This window comes from Balearica regulorum, chromosome 23, assembly GCF_011004875.1.
Source record: "Balearica regulorum gibbericeps isolate bBalReg1 chromosome 23, bBalReg1.pri, whole genome shotgun sequence".
Taxonomy (NCBI): Eukaryota; Metazoa; Chordata; class Aves; order Gruiformes; family Gruidae; genus Balearica; species Balearica regulorum.
Window position 1 is genome coordinate 549732 of NC_046206.1, and position 27977 is coordinate 577708.

The 27977-nt window shown below is 46.2% G+C and overlaps 1 protein-coding gene across 11 annotated transcripts in view; it reads left to right on the forward strand.

Moving 5' to 3' along the window:
• TRIM29 (tripartite motif containing 29) overlaps positions 1–24217 on the forward strand; it is a 63595-nt gene extending 39378 nt beyond the window's left edge. For 7 of the 11 annotated variants that reach the window (XM_075774695.1, XM_075774689.1, XM_075774691.1 and 4 more), the window contains 8 exons: positions 6328–6423; positions 7675–7908; positions 8261–8459; positions 12431–12514; positions 15949–16008; positions 17263–17364; positions 18474–18550; positions 21438–24217. In XM_075774695.1, coding sequence (XP_075630810.1) covers positions 6328–6423; positions 7675–7908; positions 8261–8459; positions 12431–12514; positions 15949–16008; positions 17263–17364; positions 18474–18550; positions 21438–21500 — 915 coding nt within the window. In that variant the 3' untranslated portion in view covers positions 21501–24217. The remainder of the gene's footprint in view (positions 1–6327; positions 6424–7674; positions 7909–8260; positions 8460–12430; positions 12515–15948; positions 16009–17262; positions 17365–18473; positions 18551–21437) is intronic. The other 4 variants (XM_075774697.1, XM_010307986.2, XM_075774698.1 and 1 more) reach the window with 4 other exon arrangements.
• The last annotated feature ends 3760 nt before the right edge of the window (positions 24218–27977 follow it).

Below are 27977 nucleotides of genomic sequence, written 5' to 3' on the forward strand. Positions count from 1 at the left end.
CTTAAAAAAAATTCCTGCAGGGCTCACTAGCCTGCTGTTTGTTTCATAATTGCTTGTTCTTGTGTTTTTGATGTCAGCTCTGAACATAGCATATGCCTAACTCCCGTAAAGCTGTGTCTGCCAGGTTGTCCAAATCCTCTTAGCCATTTCTACTGTGAAGAGGTTAACAGTTGCTCCCTGAGAAACCAAAGTTGGCAGGGTCTTCTTCCTGTGGTTGGATGGAGCTAGAACCCCTTGCTTTTAAAGAGGCAACCATAGCTGGTCAGAAATGACTTTACCCAAGATTTAAATTATGTTTGATTTCTTTCGTGGAGTCCTTGTGCCATTCATGTTAGCTCCATGCTTTAGTTCCTGTACTGTCCTGTGCTGTTTCTGCTGCTGCTAAGCCTAAAGGATTTAGGGCTTTATCAATATGAATCATACGCATCTGCAAGTTTCTCCTGACAACGAGTTCTGATCATGTTGCAACTTGAGTAAGTATTCACTCAGACAAAACCAATTAACAGGATAGCTGTTGCTTACAAATGTTTATTCGTAGCCCTGATTTATTCACCATTGGAGAAGCCTTAGCAAGAACCACAAAGAGCAGTGAACATTTCCAAGTCCCTTGTGTGCACCACCTATTCTTTTCAAGTCTTGCAAATCAGCCAAGTTGGAATACAACCACAAATTAGAAGAGTGGCAAAGTGTGGCTGGTGCTGCTGGACTTTGTGGAAAAAATAAGCAAAAAACCCGCATCAGGTCAACCCCATCCCTGCCCCATTTTCACAGCTTGGCATCTAAGCAGCTCCACGGTAGCTTTATTGCCTTCAAATCTGCTAACTATGCCAGTAGATTGGTGACCGGAATACAGCTGTATCCAGACAGACCCTTTTCACACAGTGTTGGTTGTCAGGGAACAATTGGTTTATCTGCAAGGATTTCCCAGTCCCTGACTACACAGTGACTCCAAATCTGGAAAGGATTCCAGCAGAACTGGGGGGTGGGGGGGTGTCTATGCTGTGATGCGCAAAGGCCTGACTGTCAATCTCGGTGCTCGGCAATTTGGTGGCACCAAACTGTCACATTATAAGGAGTCATATGCTTGTTCCAGGTCCGTCTATTCCTTTCATATTGCAAAATTAACGCAGGTTATAGTCTCTTTCATGAGTTTATCTTTCCTATAGGCCTATAAGGAAACGAGGTGCTGTACTGTTGGGAAAGCAAGGGATCCTTCTGCAGAATTAGGTAACTGCTTGCTCCACAATGCAGACAGAGACAGTACAGCTTAAGAGAAGAGGAATGCAAACAAGCCGGTACGCAGACACCTACTGGTTAGAGCATTTAGACAAGCAGTGGAAAGCCTGATATCTCTCTGTCTGTGAGACACAGGGAGAACATAGCAGCATCTTCCACTTTTCAGGAGCCTGGGATGAGAGCCGCTCATCCACCTTTGCCTGGTGTGCTGCTCAGCAGACAAGAGGGAAAGGCGCAGAGGGTCAGAGACAACTTGGCAGGGAAGACAGAGACATTTTTTCTGAGTTTACACCCAGTGGCATTTGCGTATTTTACCCAGCAAACCTTTAATGCCTTCCCCAGATCAACTTTACATTAGTTTCCTGCTACAGATTTAAAGGAAAAGTGACACCCCCACCAGAATCGGTACAAGAAACAACCAAGAAAAAGTCTGTGAGACCAGGTAATAACCACACACAGTTGAAAAGTGGGAATTGTCAATAGCAGCTTGTACACTCAAACCCTCTGGCCAGCTTGATTTATCAGCAAAACTAGAGCCCCCATTTCAGACAGCATCCTTCATTTTGAAAGGGGATCCTTCATTCAAAACCTGTTTTACAGGCCTATTCTCTAAATGAGACAACTTCACATATGCCTGCCAGTCACAGAGCTGTAAATAACCTGGCGCTACTATCCAGCGCCAGCCTTAGTACTCAGCACGTCAGGTCAGTTCTAGCGAAAAGCACTTTGATTTTTTCCTTTAATTCTTTACCTTTAAAGAAAAGTTCACATTGTACAGCAGGTTTAAAGAGGCAGCAGAGAACTGCTGTGCAGAAACAGGAGCTGGGTGTTCCTCGTTTCAACAAAGTGACTTTTAAAAGGGGAGACTTCACAGAGCCTGAACTAGGCTTTGAAGTCACCATCCACAGAGATGGATCCAGAGGGATTTCCATCTGCGCCCTCTCTGTATTGCTTTCACTGTCTTGAATAGAGACCAAACAAGAGCGTATCAACGTGCCAGTGGAAGGATTTTTGGCCTTTCCCACTGATGCAAGGTTAGGGCACGATGTGGCTGTGAGACCTTATCTACACTAGTTGTGGCTGCTCTGCGGAGGCAGCTTAAAATAGATGCTCTTTCCACAAAGATGGTGCAGTTACCTGCAGGATGTTCTTCCTAGCTGCAAGGCTGGGGAGGCTGACCTGCTGCAAATTGTGATTTAGAGTAGCTTTGCCTGTTTGCCTGCGTTCTGCATTAATGGCTCTACAGTGAGGGCAGAACCCAGGGAAAATCCACCAGTTTGCAGGTAAGGAATTCCCTTCAAACCGTACAAAGCGGAGAGCCTTTTCTGGCCTCAGCTCATGCAGTGAACAGTGGCATTTTTGCAGGATGGTGGCAGAGTTTCCAGAGATTGTAACCCACTGACACCCACCTCTGCTTCACAAAAGCTTAGACAGAAAAACGTAATGGCAATACCAGCAGAAATAATGTCTCAAAACAATTTGCTGATTTCTCAGCTATGACATTTCCAATACAGCCCCCGTACTGGGATAACTAGTTTAAACACTTCTTCTCGAGCTTCATTATTGCATTTGGTTGCTGCTGTCAGGTAATTAGCATAGCTCTCCGTGGCTGGTGTCACAGGGGTGTTCCCTGATTCAGGGCCTGGGTTCCCAGAGCATTAAGACATGATGATGCTTGTATTGCTGCCTTGCAAAAATGAGTTGCATCATGATGCAAGACTCATAATCTCACATCTCTAGGTCCTTTACAGCACAAGGGCTGGGTTCAGTTGTGGATGTTTAGGTGTACACGCTGAACTTTCACTTAGGCCTCTTGACTGTCCTAATTAACTGTAGCCTCTAATAGGGGATCCTCTCTTAGCTCAAAGACTCTCAGTGCCAGCATTTCTCAACCTGCTATCGTCAAACCAAATGGTATAAACCTCTATTTCCCAGATCCTCTTCACTGTTATTGTTATTTCTGCACTATAGGGACTCCCTCCACAATGAGTGGAGCTGCTATATCATCTTTCACTAACACCTTCTGAAGCCCAAGTCTCACTCAATGGATTTTTCTGGGTGGTCCATCACATAAGAGGATCAAGGATTGTTGACTCTGGAAAATTGCAGAAATATGAAGAAAGCTAGGAGGGAAGTTTCTTTATAGGGAATGAAGCTAGGAAGTTGACTGTCCTTAGTACCTGTAACCACCCCACTGTAAATGTAACACAGAATATATGTGGACAACTAAGGCAATCTTCCAGCCAGCCCGAGACAGAACAGGGCTTTAAAAACATCATGAAATCACCTTTGCTGAACCCCTTTCGTTGTGGTCCATATCCGGAGCACCCCTGGTGAATCTGCCTCCTTTTGCCCATGTTGCTAGTTCTTACACTATTCCATAGTCTCCCTGGACCTATTTTTTACATTTTTTCTGTGCCAAGATGAGGATTAATGTTTGTACTATCATGCAATGAAACACCTCTTGTCACCTCCCTTGCCCTTGCTGGTCTCTGTACTAGTGTTTCCTTTTGCCCTCGGTATGGGCGTTTTAACCCAAGCTGAACCTGGATGACTCTGGTATTTGCATTCCGGCTATTGGAACTATCTCTGTAATTTCCATTTGCAAATCATAATTCTCACTCTAAATTGTAGTGTGGGTCTGCTCGTAAATAGTTGTTACATCCCATCCCAGAGGCACCCTAACTACCTTTCTGGGTGAAGGGATATTATAGCTGCAACAAGCTCTTAAGAGTTAGCTATCACTTTTGAGCAAGCAATAGTTTGCAAAATTCCTTTGAGACCCATCCTAATTAAAAAGTACTATAAAAGTATAATATTGTTATCACCACCGTCCAGCCACCACCTGAAATTTTTCCTGTTATCTTTCTTTTCAAATCCCTTGTGTTCGGGAGTGTCTACGTGGCTGTGAAAGGTCCGCTCTTCTCAAAAAAATCCCTCCAGTCCCTCTCTGTATGATTTCACTCAGACTTCTATCATAAGAACGTCCTGATATTTAGGGATGAGGAGGGAAACAAGACCTCCCATTGCTCAGGAGACATGCTTTAACTTTGCCAGCAATTAATGCCATCTGGATGTAGCTCTGTGGCTCAAGGAAACAAACAACTTGCATTGTAGCGTAATTTCTCACATTGGTTACTAGCAGTGCAATAGATATCTGGATCTAAAATGCTTTTATCTCATTGCATTTCCCTGCTGTGCAAAGATGGTCGTACACCTTTGTGTCTTGATGCAGAGGACATCTCACAGTGCACATGAGAATGGAAAAACCCCATGCATTCTTCCAAGTCACTGTCTTGAAAATGTGAAAACTATGGGATCAAGCTCATTTCTTTACTCTCTTGATTAGTAGCAGATAGAATTTTCTCATCTTGATACCCATGTGGTTCCCTGATGATCCTGTGCTGCAAAATCCTTCCATGTCTGCTCTGAACCCCTGTAGAACATGAGCTCATGACTGCATTCAGATAACTATTGAAGGCTGTCAGGGTGTACAGACAATATTTAGAGTCCTAACTCTCAAAAAACAAGGACAATTACAGTGACGATGTGAGGATGCAGCTCATCTGGCATTGAGATACCTTCGAGTACATTTGCCTTTTTTGTTCCTGCTTTCTTTGGGTTTATAAGTCAATAAAACAACTACCAAATTGTTTTCCCTCTATAAACAGAGATTTTCTAAATTGGAACAGCTAGAGTCAATGGCTCTCACGTGCAGCTGTGCTTCGTTCAAGCTCAAGATAATGTTCAGACACTACAGTGACTGGCACCAAGACAAGAGCCCTGATGGGCTGATTTCCTTGGTCTGAGCTGCTTGACAGTTTGTTGCCTGCTCTTCATTGTGTGATGCTGTTTTCTACTCCTTGAGTGGAGAACTCACCCCAAGGGCATCAGTGATCACAAGAGAAGACTCAGGTTTTATGCTGTATTATGTTCTCGGATGGGCAGCAAAGCAGTGGGAACTACGTCTTGTGTGTTAACAGCAGGGAGACCTCACTGTGTTAGTTGCTGTGGGAGTGGACTTATCCATTTGCCAAAGGATCCCAAATGAACAGCGGGTTTTCAGAACTTTTCTAGCACGACATAGCTCAGTTGTGGAATACAGGTAATTTCTGCCAACTGCGTAGTTCCTAAACAGCTCTGTGGGTAAGTGTCCCATAGCCAGATTGCCTGTAGTTATAGCTGTGCTGTGACCAACCTGTACACACATGAAACAGAAAGATCTTGAAATGCGTAAACAAAGGCTTTGTCATGATCTGTTGGGCAGGGACATGGTGAATATGAATGACCGAGGGAGGGGTTGCCCAGAGTTAACGGCACAAGACATTACTAAACAGCCGGGTCCTGGTCTGATCCAGAGACATAGCGTGCACGCCAACCGGCACGTTACACCAGCGCACGGCTGCCCAGCCCTCCACAGGCTCCAGTTTATGAACTGCCTTGCATGCAAGTGTCTGGTCTGAGCTTCTCTGGGAAGCCAGTGCAAATCGAAATGCAAATGAATCGCAGTGAAGTTGCTGATCTAAGCCAAGCATGGTTGACTACACCTCCTCCCTCCTCCTTTTGTGTTTTTTATTTTTTCGAAGCATTCCCCAGCTTCATCATAACATGAAAGCTCTCAATTCAGAGCAAATTAATCCACGATCCTGTCTAAACAGAATTCCTGCCGGAGGCATCGTCCTCTTGTTGCAACACTCGTCCAACGTCATTCCGTAATTACATGAAAACTGTTATTGCTGCAGAGGCACACCCTGGGATGGGCCCTTCACTGCATACACAGCTGAATTTTGAAACAGGCCTCTTCTCCCTCCAGCTAATGACTCCAGTGTGATTAAAAGCGGCACCATGACAGTAGCCTAGTAGGTGGGTGCTGCTGCTGCTGTCTTTGCTGAGGGAGCTGAATCTCTTGACCCAGCCAGAAGCTCTGGGATCTTGTCCAGTGTCAGCACATGATCTCCATTTCAAGCAGTGGCAGGAACCTGTACCTCCCAGCTATTACTGTTCAGGGCCAAATGCGTAAGTGGAAGCACAGTGCTTCTTTGAAGTAGGCCACCCTCAGCCCCAGTTCATGAGACTCCCTTCTTCTCGCAGGCTGAGCTTTCACTGCAGAAAGAGCAACTGCAGCTGAAGATCATTGAGGTAGAAGATGAAATGGATAAGTGGCAGAAGGAGAGGGACCGTATCAAGGTGCGTATGGGGTATTCTTTTAAATTCACTGTTCCTCCTGTACCTGTCACATTCTTTTCTTTTCCACTCTCTCACATCCCTTTCCTCCTTTCCTCAATTTTTCTGACGTATCCAGCTCTTACTCGCTCCATCCCTTACCCAGTCTCTATCTCATCGCTCTCCAAAACTCACTCACGCCGCATCTTGGAAACAACAACTCCTACCGAAGTCATCTTGCAACATACCCTGCAGGAGATCAAGAAGAGGCAGCACAGCCTTGTTACAAAATGATCCAAGGCACCTCCCTGCTTTGGGTCCCTTACAGTTCTTCAACCACCAGTAGCCAGGCTGATTTGGAAACAAATGTGTCCTGCTTTTTTTCCTGCTAGACCACAAACAAAAATAAACTCCAGAAGGGCTCTGGATTGCCCAGAGATAAGGCAACAGGAATAAATGCAGTTATACCAACAAACATCTTGTTTATAGTGGAACAGTTTATTTCCATACTGATACAGGGCTCCTTTATAATTCTTTCACCGCACTAAGGGTTAGAATATAGTAATGGTGTTACTTTTTTTTCATTTATACTCTAACCAAATAGAGCAGTGAAAACACTATTTGGAGACACCCCTGGCAAATTTGCATAATATTAATAGGCAAAGCCATTCTTCTCCCTTTTATGTGGTACGCACACTTTGACTTGCCAAGTTCTGCTTTTCATCAGCTTTATTATTATTATTATTACTGCTGTTATTATTATTATTGGAAATCTGACCTAGAAATTTTAACTCTTAATATAGTTACATCCACAGTCCTTCTGAGGAATATTTCTGAGGGACCTAAAGGTCAGCTTTGTAAAAAGCATTTCAGCACCTTTCATCCTTTGAAATGCTGGGAATTTGGTCCTCAAATTCTTGAGGAACCAGAACCATGATTCAGAAGATTGAACACTGTTTTTAAATATCACCTAAGAGTGCAGTTCATGAATTGAAATAAAAGATATGCTCTTATAATCAGGAAGACAGCATGCCCTGTAGATTACACATACACACCATTATTGCAAGAACAAATATTACTTCTCTTGGCACAACTGCTCTGGTGCTAAGACTGACATACCTGGAGTCTCCATAGTCACAGTCTAAATGCTGGGAATGCTTGAACGTATCCCCCCTCTGTATCTCTCTGTTAGCAAGTGGCTCCCTGAGAAGTTTAATATTTTATTTCTTTGGTGTCTTTCCTGCTGCCTCCTCTCTCTGCCCCTTCCCTCCACAGAACTACACCACCAATGAGAAAGCCACAGTGGACCAGCATTTCAAAGAGCTGATCCGTGACCTGGAGAGGCAGAGGGATGAAGTGAAGGCTGCTCTGGATCAGAGGGAAAAGATTGCATCAGAGAATGTGAAAGAAATCGTGGATGAGCTGGAAGAGAGAGCAAAGCTGCTGCGGGAGGACAAGGAGAACAGGGAGCAGATCCACCAGATCAGTGACTCCGTGCTCTTCCTGCAGGTAACTGAGACCTCTTTTTCCCATGAGGACAGGGTTTGTCCCAAAGACAAATCCCAAGTTGGTGTAAGATCTCCAGTTCAATGCACATGCATGGCAGGAACAAACCCTGACATTTGAAGCTGTCTCTGCTCTGGTAGGTGAAGAACTAACTTAGGCATGCCAGTGCCTGGTTCGTTTGGGGTTTTTTGTAGATGGCTATAGCTCACAGGCAGAACATTTGTTTGCTCTCTCCATCTTCACTGTTCTCCTTTGCACTTCATACTATTTGGAGCCTAATATTAGCCAGTTCCCTAGGATCTAGCCTCTGTCTCCTATGTTCCTCAGTAACCTCTCCCCCCCTTCTTCTCGGCAGGAGTTTGGGGCTTTGATGCGGAATTACGTGCCCCCTCCATCTCTCCCAACATACAGTGTGCTGCTTGAAGGGGAGAGCATGAGCCCATCTATGGGACTCCTCAGAGATGACCTCCTGAACGTCTGCATGAGGCACGTGGAGAAGATCTGCAAGGCAGACCTTGGCCGCAACTTCATAGAGAGGAACCACATGGAGAATGGTAGAGTATCCAAGGATCTGCCCCTTCCCTCCCTCCCTGGGCAAAGCCTAGCTCAGAGTCAGAGGAGATGAAGTGTGATGAGTGTGCTCTCACAGAAGAGAAAGTAAGCAAGGACCAAGGGAAAATGGGAGAAACACTACCTGTAGCTGGGATTCATTCTGGAATATCAGAGATATCCTACCAGACTTATGGGGGGATGAAGCCAGTTGAACTACCAGGGATTTAAAGTATCTCGTGTGTAGGGGACACAGGGGTCTACACTAGCCCCGCTTCCCTGAGCGCTGTTTCACGTTACGGCTTTGCAATGTCTAATCGGTTCAGCCACCTCCCGCATGGGACTTCAGAGCAACATTTCTCTTGGGGCAGGGGGGGCAAGAACAGTGACCCTTCCCTCCTGCAAGAGGCCAGCAGGGACAGTGTGCCGTGCATCGGGCTCCAACAAGCCCCTGTAAGCTTAGCATGATAGTTTCTACGTGGAAGTCTGCACAGATAGACTAAGGCAACTCAGTCGCTCACTAGGTAAATTGAGAAGGCAGTGGCAGAAATATGAACGTAGCCACCCCAGTACAGCAGTTTTGAAATCCTGTCATTAGCCTATTTGTACAGCTCAGTTACCACATTTGCTGTGCTGGTCTGACATACCATTTTACAACAGCCCATTTCAGGCACTGTTTGCCTGGCTGGAACATGAAATACCCTGCGAGTACCTGTCACTGAAAATCTAATAACAGATTTTCCAAGTAAAAAGGTCTCCATTTTGGTGTTCAGGTTAAGCTACGGCTTGAACCAGCATAACTCTCTCTGATCATACTTCTCTGCGTGTTCCACTAGGGAGAGGTTTGTTTCCCAACTGCTCTGAGCCAGGATGATCAAGGGACATGCAGTGCCAAAATGGTCCCCATGCTTCAGTGATGTTTAAGGATGGGTGATCTCTCTTATGTGAATAGAGAGGTCACAGTCAATACTACAGCACTGCAAGTAATCATCTGAGTTTTAGAACCCACTTACTTTCTGTATCTCCCAGTTAGTTCTGCAGAAAGGACTTATCTTGCATCAAGCTCACACATAAGATTAGGAGGACAGGGCACTAGAATGGGACTCCACAACTGAGGTTCACTTCCCAGCTCTCCCACAAACATCCTTCGTAACCTTGGGCAAGTTACTTAATCCCATGAAATGACCTTTTGCACTAAGAATAATAGGGATTGGAATGAATTGTTATCTCACCAGGCTACTATAAGGATATAATCTATTAACAGTTGTGGAACCCCAGATACCAGAACAATAAAGGTCAAGAAGCTAGATAGGTAACGTGAGGATAAATTGCACCCTGCTGTCCAGGAGGACACGTGACTCGAAAAGATGCAGGAATAATTTCAAGTCCAGTTCATACAACACAAGCAATTGAGGAACTGCTGCAAATCTGCAAGATCACTGTTACCTCATTCAAATTCTCAGTACTCACTAGATATTCCTCCTATATTAATACACCACCTTTTTTTCCTGGCCAACAGCCATGCAAATCACTCCAACTTCCTTCCAGAAAAGACAGATCCATATTGCAAGACAATATGATAAAGGAGGAAGGGAAGAAACAACAACAACAAACCCCAGACCAAAAACACAGACAAAAAGCAGCCCATTGAAACGATGCATAGAGGTCAGAACAACATGGGTTCAGTTACCGGTCAGCACACTAATGTTTTTCAGAGCCTGGGTTTTGTGAATCAGCCTTGTCTGGCATTCACAATCCAGAGCAGTAAGAATAAAGGTGACATGGGACCAGAGTACATTTAGCTCCATAATGAGAATCACCAGTAATCATCAAGCGACAGCCTGCTGCCTTCCTACATTATGGAGAGAAAGAGTTAAGTCCCTGGCCCCAAGGAGCCTGCACTGCAAACAGTTCATTAATGTTTATCTAGGGCCATCATTCTCCATCAGACATGAGTTAGATAGACCAGATACTTCTGGTCCAGAGCGCCAACTTTTCAGAAAAGTCAGGAACCACATTCAAAGCGCTCACGATGCACAGCTAGAGCCAGATGTTTCAACTCTCCCTACCCAGCAAAATTGAACAGAAATTGAACAGTACTTGTCTTCCAACATTTAACACTGCAAGGTACCTGGGTCAGATTCTCAACGCTCCATGTGTTAAGTTTTGCTGAGAAATTTGGCTCTAACTTAATACAAGTAGATGACAGGCAGCTCAAAATAACTTTTGTACATTTTTCTTTCTTCTTCTTTGCTCACCTGGAGATTTGCAGAATTTCCAAACTCTGGATGGCATAATGCCAAAGGGGTTTTGGATGCCTGACTACTCACAGCACTTCTGAAAACTAGACGAGTAGCATAAAAACACTTTGCATTCAAGTTATGATAACGTGGGAAGTTACCTTCCATCTGCAGAGCTGGTTTTTGCCAATCCTGAAGCAAACACATTTTACTCGGCCATTTGTACAATCCGACAAGAGTATGCATATGTTCAGTTCTAGTAGCTCTGGATAAAGAGTGACAACTACTTGATCACTTGATCACTTCTAATTATGGTCCCCTCCATGTTGCTGATGCCAGAAGTCCTCAGTGGTACTTGAAATCCATGGGCTTCAAGCGCCAAAGCATAACTGAGCAGGGCAAAAATTAACTACTGCCAGAAATCTGGGCACTGTCAGAAACTTTACTGGGGATTTAATGGACACAGCTTGGAGTCTGCCTAATGAAAAGAACAGTGGTATCCACTCACTTGGGAAATGTTATTTAAGGTGAGTCTCAGAAACTTCAGAGCTCTCCATTTTTCAGACCACAGTTACACTTGAAAGAGGACAGCACTCGGCATCTAGTGACTGCAAGGAAATAACTCCACAATTACTTAATGGATTTAATTAACTCAGACTCCCCCTGCGTCACTGCAACAAATTCATTTGCAACCAGCTTGATCTTCTAGTGTAAAAAAAGCTTCCCAGGAAGAAATATTATATTAATGGAATGAAACCTGCTTAATAGCAGACTCCAAAGGGAATCCACTTTCTTTTAGTTGTCATAACAGGTACCTATTTAGTAGTGTGGCAAGGAGACAAATAATCAGAAAGCATCCAGGGAGTTTAAATAACACAGAAACAAATTGGAGAAATAACATAAAAGTTTGTTCAGTGACTTAAGAATCAAAGAATGGAACTATTTAAACATGGGAACCAAATTTACCCCCTTGCAGAGAACAATAGGTTTACATAATACTGGAGGCCTTAAAAGAAAGTATTTTTATGTGAAACTCTACTGATAGAGAGCATCATTTCCTGTGGATCAGTGTCAGAAAGCCAAAACCAGGCTGCACAATACCTGGCAAAAGGGTTAGTTTTACCACTTTGCATGAAGCCTGAACCAAACGCCCTTGTCCAAGAGCCCAGGAAGCTAGAGCTGTTGAAACTCCGGTTTAGCATCCTCCTCTCAAAATTGAAGACACCAACCCATTGAGCTCTCCCAACAGTGACTTTCTTGAACTGCAATACTTGCAGTTCAAGATCTGCTGGTTGAAAGCCAGCTTTGGGCACAAGTTAAACACACAAAAGAAGCCAAACCCAAACCACTGCTTTTGAAGTGGGATACATCTTTAGCCACACAGCAGTATTTTGGCAGGAAAAATGCCTCAACCCTCAAGTCTCCCTATGGATTTTCAGGAGATATAGTGTGTCCACTGAATGGCCGAACGCTTCAGCTGGGCTATGCCTCCAAGGAAGCTTTCTTTTACCCCAGGCTGAACCTCTGGGCAGCTACAGCACTATTTAACCTCCCGGTCAAAGAGTCCCACAGAGGAATTACAAAAATAGAGGAACTTGCTTTCAAAGAGCAGAAACATCTCTCCTGCAGCACTGGAGGAAGCAATGCCAATCTGTTATCCCCTTCCCCCTCCCTCCTGTCCCTCTCAAGGCCACTAAACTGCCTCCTCCAGCTCACGCCCTGCTCTGCTCCTCCAGGTGACCACCGGTACATGATGAACAACTACGAGTGGAACCAGCCCGACAACTTGAAGAGATTTTCCATGTTCCTGTCTCCCAAAGGTATGACACCCTAACGGTGGTCAGGTTTCCTCCAAACAAAGCATAGGAAAGGAACTTCATTAATGATTTGTCCCAAAATTTGCTTTCCCTCATATTTCCTGCTGTCCCCCGGACAAGATCAGTCCTTCTGCATTTGTTTATGCTGGGTCTTCTCTCCAGCTTACAAAGCTTTGAGAAGTTTTTGCCTTTTCATCTCAAATAAGACAGCAAAGGTTCTCAACTCCATGGAGGAGAGCTAGAGCAACTGAACTCTTTCAAGAGTGTGGTTTGTGAATATAGGGAAGTTTTAACATGTGTTACCGCGTTGAAGTAAGTGTTACTCTCCATCAGAGGCTTACTCCACTGGGCTATTAAGTGTGAAAGCTACACTAGGCTTGTCCTGCATTAGGATTTTACTTTCACCAGAAAGCATGCTTTTTTCCTGCAGGGAAAGGATAGTAGTAGTGAGGAATATGTCCTAAAAAAGCAGGAGTCTGGGCTTCCTTTCTGAGCTCTGACACTGACAAGAGTCCTGGTGATCTGTTTATGTCCCAACTGTTACATGAACACTACAGGCTGAGTCTTCGGAGTGAATGACTGTTTTCAACGCATTGAGTTGTATAATGGCAGTTACCTCTTTCTAAATTAGTGCCAGGACCTCCAGAGTGAGAAGCAGAAAGTGCTAAAAGCCTAGGCAAAGCAATGCCTCTAGAAACAAAAGAACTGAAAAGTTAGTACAAAATAAGTAACCAAATTTCCTCTGCTCCCTAGAGAGCAAGGTCCTGCCTGCATTTGCCAGGTGTTCACAGCTGATGTTCTGCAAAGCCAGATGGTGGGCAGGGTGAAGGGGTATGCCAGCAATTAGCAGCGGCGCTCCCCTGAAGGCGTGTTGGAAGTGGGACTGCTCTGTCGCTAGGGTTTCCTGGGGATAACTCACATCCCAACACTGAGCCCTTTGTCTGGATTTCCACTTTGCCCTTCTCCTCTGGTACCAGCCCATGCCTGGCAGCTCGCTGGCAGCCCTGCCTGGTGCCGTGGGGGCGAGGATGCCATCAGGAGCAGACACGACGTTCCCAGTTCAGCATCCGCAAGCCTTTAGCAGGGCTGTTTCCTGCAGGCCCCCCAAGTTAGGGGGAAGCCTCTTCATCAGAGACTGCAGAGGGGCATTTTGCCAGTAGCGGGTTCAGTTTTGCACGGAGCCTGTCTCCAAACACCGCCCGGATGGTTAGAGCTGCTGTTCTGCCCCAGCTGCTTCAGGGCTTTACAGGCCCCGCGCTGTCAGGGAAACACGTGTTCTGCTAAGCGGAGCTGCCGATGCTGGGGAGAGACCACGGTCCCGGCCCTGCATCCAACTGTTTTCAGCCTTAAGGAATGGCTGAAAGTTAATTCTAAAATTGCATGTCCTGAACCCATCTCTACCCAAAACGTGGGGCTTCGGGTTCAGGTGGAAATGGCCCAACATGCGTTTTAAGGGGTGGGGGGGTGTGTGTGATGGGAGGAACACAGCAGACAATGCCATTCTGCCATCACTGCTCCCATGTGTGTCTGGGACAGGGCTGAAACCTGACGTGGCAAAAGGAAGGGAAAAGCCATTTGCGGCAGCGCGACAGCATGGTACAGCCTGGCTGCTCGCTGCTCTGGACAGCAGCGCCTGGGCTTCCCTCTGCTCCTCTCTGGAGGATCAGCTGCTGAGACCTGGGAGCAACTGGGATCCAGCATGCCAACCTCCTGAAGGACGTGCCAAGAGACAGGAGGGATCGACAGGGACTGCTAGATACAGGGTGTCTTATTGAGCGCTGTTTGTTGGAGCCAGCGGGGGCACTTGCTGGATGCAGTCAGCTGCAGAGTAGTGCAAGGGTTGTAGAGTGGCTGGCAGTTCAGTGGCCCACTGCTTCCTGCAATGGGCTTTTGAATATACAAATGCTGGGGCAGCGTTTGTTCTGCCTACACATCTACGTTTTCCTGAGAGCACAGACATGTTCCCTTCCAAAGCTACTCATTCTTTATTCTCTACCAACAAGGTTCCTTTGTACAAAAAACCACTAGGGATGTGATTGTACACACAGTCTCTGCTGAAATGGGGATCGAACAGCACTGGATTCTCCACCAGGATGAGGGCTCAAGTGTGATAGAAAGGAACCAGCTGCTGAGACCACACTGATGGGGACTTTGGGAATGAATCAGCAGGCAAAACAAGGAGACATGACCCACTGAGCTTGCATGCTGGCTAGCAAAGGATTATCCGATGAATAATGCAATATACCCATAATCATTTAACTCTCTATAGCTTTCTATGCTCTATCAGTGTGTCCATGTAGAAGTCCAGCACTGCCTCCAGTTGCATCTTTTCTAAGGAATTCCATAAAATGGGAGAGGAAAAAAAGGACCACTCTGTGCATTGCACAGAATCTTTTAATATCTCATGACAGTTTTGTAGCACACCCTTTTTCTCACGAGGTTAGATCACTGAAAATTCTGCCTGAGACCACAGGAGGAATGCTACTCAATTATTGCTCTGCACTAATTGTAGTGGCCCATACTAAGAAACTGCTTGGATTTGAGCTGAACCTATAGGTTTTTAAGCCCTGCTTAAATTCAAGGAGCCTTCCACTGCTCTTGTCATTAAAGACAGTATCACAGAGCATCTGCCTGCAGGGATGACATAATGAGGCAGAGGGGAGACATAAATGATTTCAATGCTGCCTAGAAGATAGAGGAACAGTCTGTTCAACTGCTCAACACTCCTTTCTGTCCTCTTCCACTGAGCTTTCTTCTCCTGATGTTGCAAACAGTTTGGCCAAAGCCAGGAGGAGGTTGGAAAGATCATCTTGTACCTTTGGAAGTCTCTGAATGAAGAGTAGAAGGGACAGAGGCACACAGAGAGGGAGAGAGAACTGCTTAAATAGAAACACTGCTTAAACAGAAAAGCAGTCCACAGGATGGCAGCATAACAGCTCAAAGTAGTCATCTCCCTCTCGCTCCTCTGGGAGTCCAGTGTTTCACAAAAGGGGTATAACGGCACCAGTCTGCACCACAGCACGATGTCCTAGTGACATCCTGGAGCACATGCCTGTCACAGTGGCTGAGACAATGTGTGCTTGAGCAAGAAATGCTCCTCTACTTGTGTGTCTTGAGCTCTAAATCCAAGCCTCTGTCTGCAGGTCTCTTTGCAGACTAGTCACGTTCAGTAGACAAACCTGAGTTGGCAATTTAATGCAGCTAAAGACAGCTCTGTGGCAGTGAGAGAGCTTTGTTCTCTAAATGAGAAGTCTATTCACCATTCCCTAGAACCCAGAGAAAAAAGACTAGGCTTTCCTCTACTCCCTGGACCCAGACTTCTGGTTTGGGGCTGCTTCCAAATTGGTGGGGACTATTTCATAGAGCAATGCCAGGCACAGGCCTTTGAGCCAGCTCATCAGGAGCCGACTGCTGAACTGGATGCTCTTGTTTTACAGCCAGTTTCAACCCACGATCATGGGAATTTTCCTCCTTCCAAGCGACTGAGGAAACACTTGGTACGGGTAATTCCGACTTCAGTTTGAAAGGATCTAACCCCCCGTGCCACAGCTTTCTAGCTGGCTAACCAACCTCTTCTGCTTCCTCTCTCAGCTCTCCTGTCACCTCTCAATCACTGTCTCACAGAACCATCTCTTAGCTGGGTTATCAGCACCATCTGCACACACCCAAACTCAGGGCGTCCCTGTTCTAGGTGCTGTGTATATAGGAGGGAAAGGCATCCTGGCCCTCCTTGTTCAGACAGTGAAAGAAAAAGATAGAAAACATAGGGGGCAATTTGCAAAGATGCCAAGATGCCCAACCAGCTGCGATCGACAGGAGTGCCAACATCATCTGAGGCAATCTGTGGAGGTTGTGGCAGAAGCACGAGCAGACTCCAAATACCCTCGGCCAGTCTCAGACGTACAAAGCTGCTCATCTCCATCACACATACACCTTTTACTTAGCTCATAAGTTCTCAAAGACAGAGCCTGACCAATGTTCACTGTCTGTACAGCATCCAGCACAATGGGATGTTTGAGCTAGTTTACTGCGAACCAGCAGCAGCAAAGTCATGCCTTTTCTTCACAGATCCCCACCTTCCTTTTTCTTGCTTATAGTTTCTTACTTCGCTTCATTCATGCTCAGAAGGTCTTGCCTTTCCTTTCATTCAGACGCAGCCTACAAGCATCCTCCATGGCCACTCTACCTGGGGGAGCTCTCGTGACTCACAGCCACACCTAAGTCATTTCTGCTTTTCATGCCACAGGCAGGGCTGTCTCCCTCTCATCCTCCCTGCTCTCAGATTCATTCTGGCAGCCAGGGCCTGACCCCAAGGAGGCCAGGAGGGGAAGCCTTGCTTTAATTTCAATGGGCTTTGAATAAAGCCTCAACTGCTTGGAGGCAAGGGAGCTTTGGCAGTTACGTAGTTTTGCCTCATTACTCCAGTCTCTGGAGATGCAGTTCACCTGCGAGGAAGCTGCTGCTCTTCAGTCACACCTGCACTCTGGGTCTCTCAAGAGAAAGGCTCTTCCCTGCCTGCCTGGAGCACTGGGATCTCTTCACACTCGCACACTGCATACACCAGGACCCTACAACTGGCTGCTCTCACTTGCCTTTTCTTACTAAGGGAAAAGGGACAAAGCTATTAGTTCCCATTTTCCCCTAAGCTAGTTGAAGGTAATTTTGAAATGCTGGGTGTGTTTTGAAATGCTTAGGCTTCCCCACTGCAGCATGCAATACCATGGAATAACCCAACCTCTTCTATCTTCCAGTAGGCAATGGCACTAAGCTGCCTTTTCAGTTCTCCTCGGTGGGACAGAATCCGCCTGGTGACTTCAGCAAACAGTCTGATGGGAGCCTCTTCACTAAGACCGGTACCAGGCATTTAGTTTTTCCCCCTTCTTTCTGCCCCCTTTTTAGGTGATAAGACATTTAACCCTGTTCTTGCTCTCCTAGAGAAGACCTGCAGCAGTCCTATACCTGGCCAATATCTCCTGCCCTGACCGTCAATCTCCTAGATACACACACGTTTACATGAGCAACTTACTCTGCTGAACCAGGGCAACGGGAGTTTATTAGTGTTAAAAAGTATTAAAAACTCATATCTAGTGAATAGTTGAAGGGGTTTTAAATTTTGTTTGTAATGGGTAAAGATGAGAATTTTAGATGGCATAGGGACCAGGGAGAAAAAGATACTGCAAAATTATGTTCATGGCCATTTACCCCTCTAGCTTCATCAGTGTTTTAAAACAGCTGTCCTCGTGGAAGAATAACAGCCACTGAGCACAACCTTTTTTAAAAAAAAAAAAATGCAGTAGCTGCCAGTCCTCCTTCGTCTGAACCAGAATCCCCCGTTCACCATCTCAAAATCCTGTTTTCACTACCCACTAAAGTTCAAGCGCACCAGAGGTGGAATCCAAGAGCATCAGCACCTGCCAAGCAGAGTCAGGTCTGATTAATTTGCGAATGGTGTGGAAAGGCCAGTGCCTGATAGCACCAAAACTGGTTGTGATTCAGTGGGGGTGGTATTATTTTTGAATCAGAACAGAGGTGGTGTGGTAGAAAGGGGTTAGGACTTATCACGCTGCCAGAGGTACTGTCATTAATTTCTGACATGAAACCCAGGCCGTGGCTCTTTGCACTAATTAAATAGCTGATAGTGTTCTTTGCAAGAGTTAGAATGCTTAGTTCGGGACTTGGCCTAAATTTAATTGGACCGATTGCATTCCACCTCTCTGCGTTCCTCAGACATTTTAATTAGACAGACCTCCTCTACTCCCTTTTCCTAACTGATTAGGTGGTGAATAGGCATCTGTCTGACGGCTGTTGTGTCCCACCCCAGAAATGGCTGCATTTCAATGTTAAGCAATGCAATACTAATTATGTGGCACTTCCAGTCCTGCTACTCATCCTGACGCTCGCAAGGGGAGATGGGGATGGTGGCAGGGACCGATCTGTAACAGGCTGTTTTATGTTGTCACAGCTTATCCTTCAATAGTGAGACATCAGTCTGCAAAGGTGACGCCACAGACATGGAAATCCTCTAAGCAGTCTGTATTGGTAAGAAATATACCCTTGGCGTGAAAGCACGTGCACAGCTTCAGCAAGAGAACTATCTGTTCTAGGGATACCTGAGAATTCAGAGACTAGGGCTTGCATCCTTTGGAGATGGGAAAGTACAAGCTTCAAGTCAACAGCTTCTATTATTTTTCTTCTGTGGTTAACTTCATCCACAGAAGGATGCAGATTAACCCCCCCCCCCCTCCCGCCTCCACAGTTCTGGGTTCTAGGAATAATCAATACTTCAGAAATGACATTTTGAAAAGATTCTGCCCTGGTCTAAAAGCTGATCCAGGCTTCTAGAAGCTCTAACAAGCACTATAGCACACACGCTGCTATCTGTAGTACTTTTCATCCCTGCAGGGATATCATACACTCTTAGTAGTCTGTGACATCTAGAAAGCGCAGATTATGTAAAGTACACCAAAGACAACCATATAAAAGTTAAACCATGAAAACTTGCTAATTACAACTTACAGCGGGCAGATAAAATATCAAAGATGAGGGGTCGGACTACAATCATAAATCACTAGAACACTCTTTGTGCACTGTTAGCACAAAACAGGTAATAGTACATTATAAGGGGGAGAGGACAATGATATTTTAGCTCTTGTAATCTTAAGTATACAAGGTTAACAAACAGTTAATGCCTAACCACAGAAGCACTAAGTTCATCCATTTTTCTTAACATCCATTCACAGTGTGCTGCATTAAGATCTTGCACGATCTGAATTGAGATTGTCAAGTTTTTGCCCCCATCTCCACAGATGAAATCTATTTTTTGAATTCTGATTTTACATTTGTGAAAGATTATTTACTGTTCCCTAGAAATAAGACTTGTAAGAAGGAGAGGGTCAAGAATCGAGAGCATTCCCATGCTGAAGGAAGAAAACAGAGGAAACACACAACAGTTAGAAAGTGGCTGCCTAAGGACTGCAGCTGTATATCTCTGCTAAATTTTCAAGGCCCCACCAGGAGATGAATGCCAGTGAAAGGGACGTTCCTTGGTAGACTGTATCACTTTCAGAAAGTCCAGCCTCGAGTCTCTGAATGTGTTAGAGCAAAGCACATCTCTTAGGAACTGCAAAGTTTTCTCTGTCTTACGTTTGATCACTGCCTTCCTAAAAGATCGTCTACTTCATCATGTGTGTGCCCAGATGGAGACTTTTCCCAGTGATTTTTAGATACCAACCTATCCTCCCCAATGGTGGTGTTAGACTGGGGAGGTCTGGTAAGGAAAGTGAAGTCTCTGTTAGCACTGGCAAATGTGAGTATTGTCTTCTTGGCAATAAGGACCCCACTGTACGACAGTCAGTGTGCCGTGCTCCATGAACACAACTCCTGCTTGCCTTAATCCCCATAGAGAAAGCTTGGGTAACTTCTCCCACACAAAGTCACCGGTCGCCTTCTGTCTCCCTTTCTTTCTCAGGCATACACTTGTAACGTCTATTTTATTTTGATAGCCTATATTCACCAGATAGCCTTGAACCTAACAATCGAATTGATAAATATAAGCATTAAAAAGTCCCAAAACAGAAATAAATGCTCTGGACTGCAGTAGCTCTGCAGGAGTTTTTATGGTCTATTGGGCCAATAATCTAGCTTTTAAAATAGTCTTAAATATGTATTTAAGTAATACACATTCTAAAAGCTCTGTAAATATGAATTTTAGCACAGGACTATACTGTTTAAAGAGGAATGTCTTTTTAACCCACAGGGAGTTCTTTAAAATGAAGGCCCTCTTTTCTATCTCTTAATTATATCGGAAATTAAAGCCATAAAATGAAAAGAATTTCAACAAAAGGGAACATTGAGCAGGAGTATTGGGAGTCAACTCTGAACAGCAAGATGGGTTGGGTTGGCTCTGCCCATGCTTCCAGCCTCCCGCCACGCCTGATACTAACTACTGCGCTGCACAAAAGTGTACCAGCGTGTTGCTGTGAGGTGTCTTTCACCTTCTGCAAGCGAGATCTGGGCAGTGGATCAAACCTAAGACAGATCAGACTAATAATGATCCACAAAACCACAGTTGTTCTCAATTACCTTCGACACTTCATTGCGTAAGCATACTCTCACCCAGGCTAGAGATTTTCCCCTGAACAGTGCAACCAGCTATCAGAACCTATAAATGGGCTTTTGTGTTTTGCAGTCATCCCAAGCCAACATGAGGCTGCACAACACAACTTTGCCACATGTTGCTTATTTGTAATGGTGCAGATAACAATGAAATTCCTGGGGTCGGTCCTGATGAGAAGAGACACAATTAGAGACCGCAGTAAACAAAGCCGGAGAGACAGAAAACGGCAGGCAATTCCTTCAGGCTCTGCCCGTCTCTCCACTTACGCTTCTGTTTACACAAACATTTAGTACTGGACACAAATAAGCAATACACCATTGTGTGAGAATTTCCATGCACAAGAGTTTTGGCTTGCCAGCCAGAAAGCACAAATAAAGACCATGCAACTTAGTTGCTCACTCGCATAACTGTGCATGGCTTTAAATGTGAAAACTCCCATGATTCTCAGGTTAGCAGGCAATTAAAAGACACTGACAGAAGCATAAAAATAAAGGTGACATTCCTCTTCTCCCAGAAACCTCTCATCAAACCATGAGTCATAGTCTGAGATTTTATATGATGCACAGACTCATTTGGCTCAGGAATGAAGTCCATGCAAAGCATGTGTATAAATCAAAAAGCAACACCATTTGCATCTGATCACTCCAGCACCTCTAGTAGTGAAATGAGGTGGTGTTGCTCTGCAAGAGGAAAGACTGAAGGTGTTAAGATAGGAGTATGTCAAGATACGTATGGCTGGGCTACCTAGGAGGGTGAAGTATAGAAAAAGAAGGTAGGTCAAACTCACTTGCCCCAAATTCTCCATTGCAGTCACATTACCGCCCCTTTTACGTCAACAAAGGCAATGGAGCCACTTCCAACGAGGCACCTTGATTCCTGAAGATTTAGGGAAGAGCTGGCAGCACTTGGAGTGAAGACTCAGCTGCGGATTTTCATGGATGTACCTGCTACTATATTAACCTTACTGCTCTAATCTCTGCCAGGGAGAGGGAAGGTGCAGAAGGGAATAGCCTTTACTAGAGGAAACAAGGACTTTTTCCAAATCACCTAATCACCTTGAAAGCTCTGCAGGCCTTAACAACATAACCCCATCCTCTGCTGTCACCTCCTTACTGCCTCTGTCAATGCCCTTCCCTTTGCTTCTGCAGAGCGAGCTGCTCTGCTTCTCCTGGGAAGCATGCATGCTTGGGTGGCACCCCCCCGACTCTGCTGTACCAGTTGCCCAATTGTCCCGAGTGTGTTTATATGACCATAGCTGTTTTAAGTCCTGGTGAAGGTCCCAAGCTGGGGGGGCCCAAAGGTCTTCCTGGAATGGAGAGGCCTCAGCCACTGGGAGCAGTAACAGCTCTTCCCATGCCTCTCTACCCCGAGAGCTGGCCCTGCCTCCCTCGGATGGGGACACACGGCTCTCACGGGGATCAGCACTGCCTGATCCCTGAGGTCCCCGCAGACTCCCCCAGCCCACACTGGCAGTGGCACGCTTCCTCAGGGCTGCTTCGTCAGCTCGGCTCTGCTCCCGCTGGCTTCCAAGAAGCCAGCCAACAAGACCTATTTGGAGCTGCTACAGCTCAAGGCCAGCTCCTGGTGGAGGGCAGGGAGGGCTTTCTATCCCATTAAAGTACCCCTCCAGCCACCTTTTCAAATTAAGAAATAAAAAGAAAATCCATCTTACTAATATATGATTGATTAGATGCCATAGGTATTGGGTGGTTTTTTGTTTTCTGGGTTTTTTTTAATTTCCCTAAAACAAAATTGATTTATATATTGTGGTTCAGGTTTTTTTTTCTGCAATGAGAATTAGTACCATAGCTTTTTGTTCAGGATAACATTTTTTATTTGTCCCCTGGACAGACGAATCACGTCAGCACCCAGGCTACAAACTAGCCAGGGCTGGTTAACCTTTCCGTGATCTCACTGAGATTATTTCCCTTCCCCTTGGACAAAACTGAGAGGTTAGGTCCATGCTATGCAAAAAACCTGCCCAGGCCAGTCAATGGGAGCAGACGGCCCATTGCAGGATCAGAGCCCTCAAACGGTGATAAGCAGCTGCACAACAGAGAACCAAGACCTGACAGCTACTTTTCACTGTTTGCTCTATTCAAATGGGTTTTGGAATGGCTTCCCCCGCACCTTTCCTACCCCTAAATGCTCGCAACACCTTGCTAAGAGAGGTCACGCCTGTCACTCCCTGAAAATTACTTTCTTGCTAATCCCCGTGCAAAGATACTCACTGCTTTTTAATCCGACACCTCAGACAAAACTTCTGAGGTGGACAGTTGGTTGCTCCAGAATACTTGAAATGGCACTTATTTTATAATATTTTTTTTCCTTAATGACCAGAGGGGAAGAGGATAGCATGGTAGAGAAGGATGTGAAGAAAGGGAAACTGGGATAGAGTTGCTAGGAAATATGCTGAGGGGTTGAGTACGTGTGTGAAAGGATAAAATAAGCCCTCCCCAAATCTCACTGATGTTTTGCCCCGGAGCAGGCGTCAGTAGTCACTTGGGTCCCTTATGTTCCTGTAAAAGCTTCCACCACCTCCTTTCCATTCTCCAAAATGCGGGCATGATCCCTCTCTCCTCCTCCAAAACTCGGATATTAAAATCCCCCCCTTCTTTCCTGCCCTAAAGAAGGCTTGCTGCGGTGTCGGCCGGGACCCGCGCTGCCCCTCGCCCAGCGCACAAACGACCAGCCCAAGGAAGCGAGCATCCCCTTCCTCCCGCCACCCCTCCCCGTCGGCTCTGCCCTACCCCACACCTCTGCAGCCCCCACGGCCTGTTTGCTCCCCTTCCCCTCCTCGCTTCGAGGGCCTCACTCAGACCTCGCACACACCGCTTTTCACACCAGCACGCTCCAGCAACAGGAACGGAGCTGCTCCCCGTTTGCGTTAGCCTGGGAGGACGCCGGGCCTCCCCTTCCATCCCTGCTGGTCTCCTCGCGGCCCTTTGCCCCGCCGGAGCGCAGGCAGGGCACAGCTCTGGCCCCGCTGTACCCCACAGTCCCGGGGAACTAGAGGCGCGGCTTTGAGGTGTATCGTGCGTGAACTGTTTTTATCATGTTTGTCTTGATCAGCAAAGCAAGAGGAATTCCACCTCCTCAGACAGGACACGACTGCGCTGATGTAAATGAGGCCCTTCACGTGTGCAACACATACTGCAGAAATAAAGGAGAAAGCTCCATGTCTGACCAAAAACCCTGGGGATGAGGTCTCTCTGTCTTTGGTGTTTGTATGCTTGTAAGACTCTCGGTGAGGTTAAGTCTCTTCAAAATATTCTTTATATGAGCAAGGGGTTTGGAGAACCTGTTTTCCCAGCTCCTACAGGCTTTCTTTTCACTGCTCTCTGGGTATTTTGAGTCAGGGCTGTGTCAGCTCAGAGAAAATTCCCACATCCTTGAAGGTCACAGCCAGACTGACAGACACCGTTCTAGTATAATACCTTGAGACCACCCTGCAGATATGCCCAGCTAGGTCAGTTCCCAAACACCGGTGCCACGCCAGTCCTTCCCTGCAAGGGCGTTTCTAGAAACCCCTCAGCCTGTGGTTGTTCATGATTTCAGTGCCTCTCGCCTGCCAGAGTTAAACCTCACCAGTTCCCACCGGAGGAAAGCGTTTGCTCACATACACGCAGGCCAAAATCAGCCTGGGAGAGACCAGGCTGCAAGGAGACTGCTGAGCTGGGGCACTGTTTTGCCCCAGCCTGGACCTGAGTCTCCCTGGGAAGTTGGCTCTGGACCCTCCACCTGCTTGAACCTTTCTGGGGATATAGGCCTCCGGTTCTGCACGGCTCAAATTTCTTGCCTATATCACGGCTTCTCTTGTCTCCGAGGGAGAGAATAAATCCCTTGTGGGCTGCTAAAGGTGCGGATTCAAGGCCAGACATAGAGGTAGCCCTGACAGCCACTTAAAAGAGCAACCGTACACGTGAATCTGCAGGGATAAGAACAGAGGCAGGCAAGGTTCATTCATTTTCCCTAGATACACAAAGCAGGGAGCTTTCCAGAGGATGCCTGGCATGTTTCTTCTCCCAGGTACTGGATACCAGCTATTTTTCCCCACACATTGCTGAGTCATTCCTGAAGAGCGAGGATACTACCAATTCACTTGAGAAGCCAGTAAATCCTCCTTGTTTACTCCACATGGGAGTTACCACAGAACAGAGCTCAGCTCTTTCCCATCAATTCCGCTCACTGCCTCCATTACTGTTATTACTGTGATTAAAAAGCAATCAAAGAGAAATCTTCTTCCTGTCCTGAAATTGCTGCAAACATCTCAGTTCCACCACTTAAGCACGAGAAGAACAAGTTACAAGCACACTCTACGCTCCTGGACTCTGTGACACTACAGAAAAAAAAAAAAAAAGAAAAAAAAAGGAGCTCATTGCCTGAGCAGTCAGAGGCAGTGAGCAGGACTGGTCGTGCCAGCAGCATGGGGATGGAGTAATGAACCTCTCAGCTGCTTAGGGAATCTAGTCAGAGCAGCCCCAGACACGCCATAATGAACTTTGCGGCCTGGACGCACAGTCTGAGCTCAGCAATGCTGCGCACCCAGCTTGGACACCAAGGACAGCCAGCCCAGCTGAAGGAGACAGGACTGCTCGTCTCCCTCTACTCGGGCAGACCGGCGGGGTTGGATTTGGGGTCAGGCATCAGCAGCAAGGCTCAAAGACAAAAATTGCAGTCAGGCTGACTCAGAGGCAACTGGGCAGCCATGGCTCCTCCTTGGAGTGGATACTGATGACATCAAGAGGGGTCTTCTCCCTCTTTCACCCCCAGCAATTTGCTGTTTCCTGAAAGTTTAGGCTTCTGGGTCTGTTTTCTTGGCCCAGCGGCGGCTGTTTCTCAGCACAGCCTTGTTCTTACCCCCCCGCTGCCCACCAGAGCAACCCCAGCCTCTGCTCCCTCGCCCCTGCATTGCTCGTCAGACGCAGCCTGGCGCCGGCACAGAGCACCTCGGTGCAGGTCACTGTCGGGTGGTGCTGGCACCCGGGTGGGTGCTGGGCAGGGGCTGATCCCGGTCCCAGGTGGGTGCCAGGGCCGGTCCCGGGTGGCCGGCAGGTGTCAGCGCCCCACCGCCATGCCGGGGTGCTGCAGGGTGCGTTGCTGTGTAACTGACTGTCCGGCTGTAATGATAGCCTTTTGGTAATCGAAACAGAGCGAAATGGACTGTCCCACGGGTAAGAGCCAATTTATGCTGAATTTTGCTAGCATCTGTGTAATTCTGGGCTTCTGAACTAGACCGATTCATGATCTGTGCTAGTCCAAGGGGAACGTAGATAACATGGGGACAGACTCTCTTCTTGGATGTGAATTGGTTGCAATAATCAGCTAAGAATCAGCTAAGAATCAAAGCGAGTAGCTCCAAAAGCTGATCTTCTCTAATGATTCATTCAGCTCACTCAGTCACTTGACTTCTGTCACCAGAGCGAGACAGGCCACTGTTTTATCTTCGTACATATTAACTATAAAGTTTTAAAATGAACAATTCTTCAGGGGCATAAACAAGAATAATAAAATCTAATTGCTTGTGAACCTTTAAATTTTTGCAATATTTTAATGACATGAATTTGCCACTCTCTTGCACAAAGATAATACAGAAATAAAATGTTTGAATTTGCTAATTAGCAAGCATAAAATACAGGGACACGTTCTTAATAAAACTATTGGAATGTTCAAAACAAACACTATGAATAGCTTCTGAATTTTCATTGCCAAGAGTCTGATCTTTAGACCTTTAGCTCTTCAGGTTACAGAACTTGAAATGATGCAGCGTAGCAGAGCATTTCCTCCAGGCCGCACTGGAGCCAGCGGGCACAGTGACACCAGTTTCAGACCTGCAGTGAAGGCCAAATTCTGCCTTGAATATTTCATAATCTTGGGGGACAGCTTAGGACATGCCTTCAAGAGATCACTTACTACACGTAAAGTTAAGTCACATGTGGGACTGGAGCTGAAAACGAATACGAAATACTCAGCATCTGCAGATACGGTACAACCGGTAATTCTGCTACCTCAACGTGGCACAAGGAAAAAGCTTTTTCATCTTGTTCCGCTCTCCTAGACCAGCCCACCATGCCTCACAGATGGACAAGAAGAAAAACACTTACTGCCTGGTACAAGTGAGGCCCATGTCTTACAGCACAGTCATCCAAACAAAATGAGCTCCAAAAACTGACAATAAATACAAAACTGGTTCAATATGTTCTTTTTACCCCAGCTTCTTCCTCTGCTTGGATTTTTAAACAACTCTCAATTAGCTCAATAGAAAGAATTGTTGAAATAATTATTCTAAATAGAAAGAATTGTAAGGAAACTCCTTACAGGTTAATATTTCCCTTAACCTGGGAAAAAAAGCATTTAAGCCGGATAAAACATGCGTGGATAGTTGTGGTAATTAATTTGAATGTTTTAGCGCACTTAAGTAATCTTACACACTTCCATCAATCATATATCTAGTCCTGGAATAGTCACCATGCGCCATCAGACAAAGCTGCATGTTAGAGTAATGAAAGATAAGCTTTTTGCACTTTCCATCACTTGTTACTACAGGATCTTCAGTGTTTTGTAAATACGAGTTTTCAACACTTCCTCTCTGAGAAGGCAGGCAAGCATGGCCTGCGTTTCCCTCATCAGGAGAGAGGGGCACGGACCAAAGGGAGCAGCTTCCCGGGCATCGCTGCTGCTGCACTCAGCGCTGTTGGACACGTGTCAGGGGGGATTCAAAGCACATTCTGCCAAACTCTACCTCGGACTGGTTGTTGACTCTGATAAGGCCCGATACTAGGCACTTTATGATAGTGTTAGGCAGTCTCCCTCAGTTGCAGTGCTGGTCAATCTTCCTATGGCCAGCACCCTAAACCTGGTTAGTCCGGCTTTGATGACCTCTAGGAAGAGCTTGACAAGTCCTAGGTGCCCCTGAGTCCTGCTGAAGTTGGAGTGATCTAAATGGGCCAATAGATCGCAAGTCGCCAGGAGGAGAGTCTGCTTTGCCACTGTCAGGAACTGCTCATCAACCCCTGCATCAGCAGCATCAACTTGCACTGATTTTATTACAGAGCCCAGCACCAGCGTTGCTTGTCAACTGCTTTTGGATCCCTGCGACGCAGGTGCCACAGGACAGCTGTCTTGGTTTTACAGGGACCTGCAGAGGTCTTTTTGTGGGATCCTTTAGAGAGACCTGTCTCAAACACCACAGCAGGAACATTAGCACTCAAGAGTCCAGCCTTGCATTTCCCCGCTCCAGCAGTTTGATGGACCCCATTACCTTTTCACATGCCATTTGGCTGCTGTCAGAAGCAAGAAAGCTTCTTAACAGGGAAACCTTTAAAGGCCACAGCCTGCATATGTGTGCTC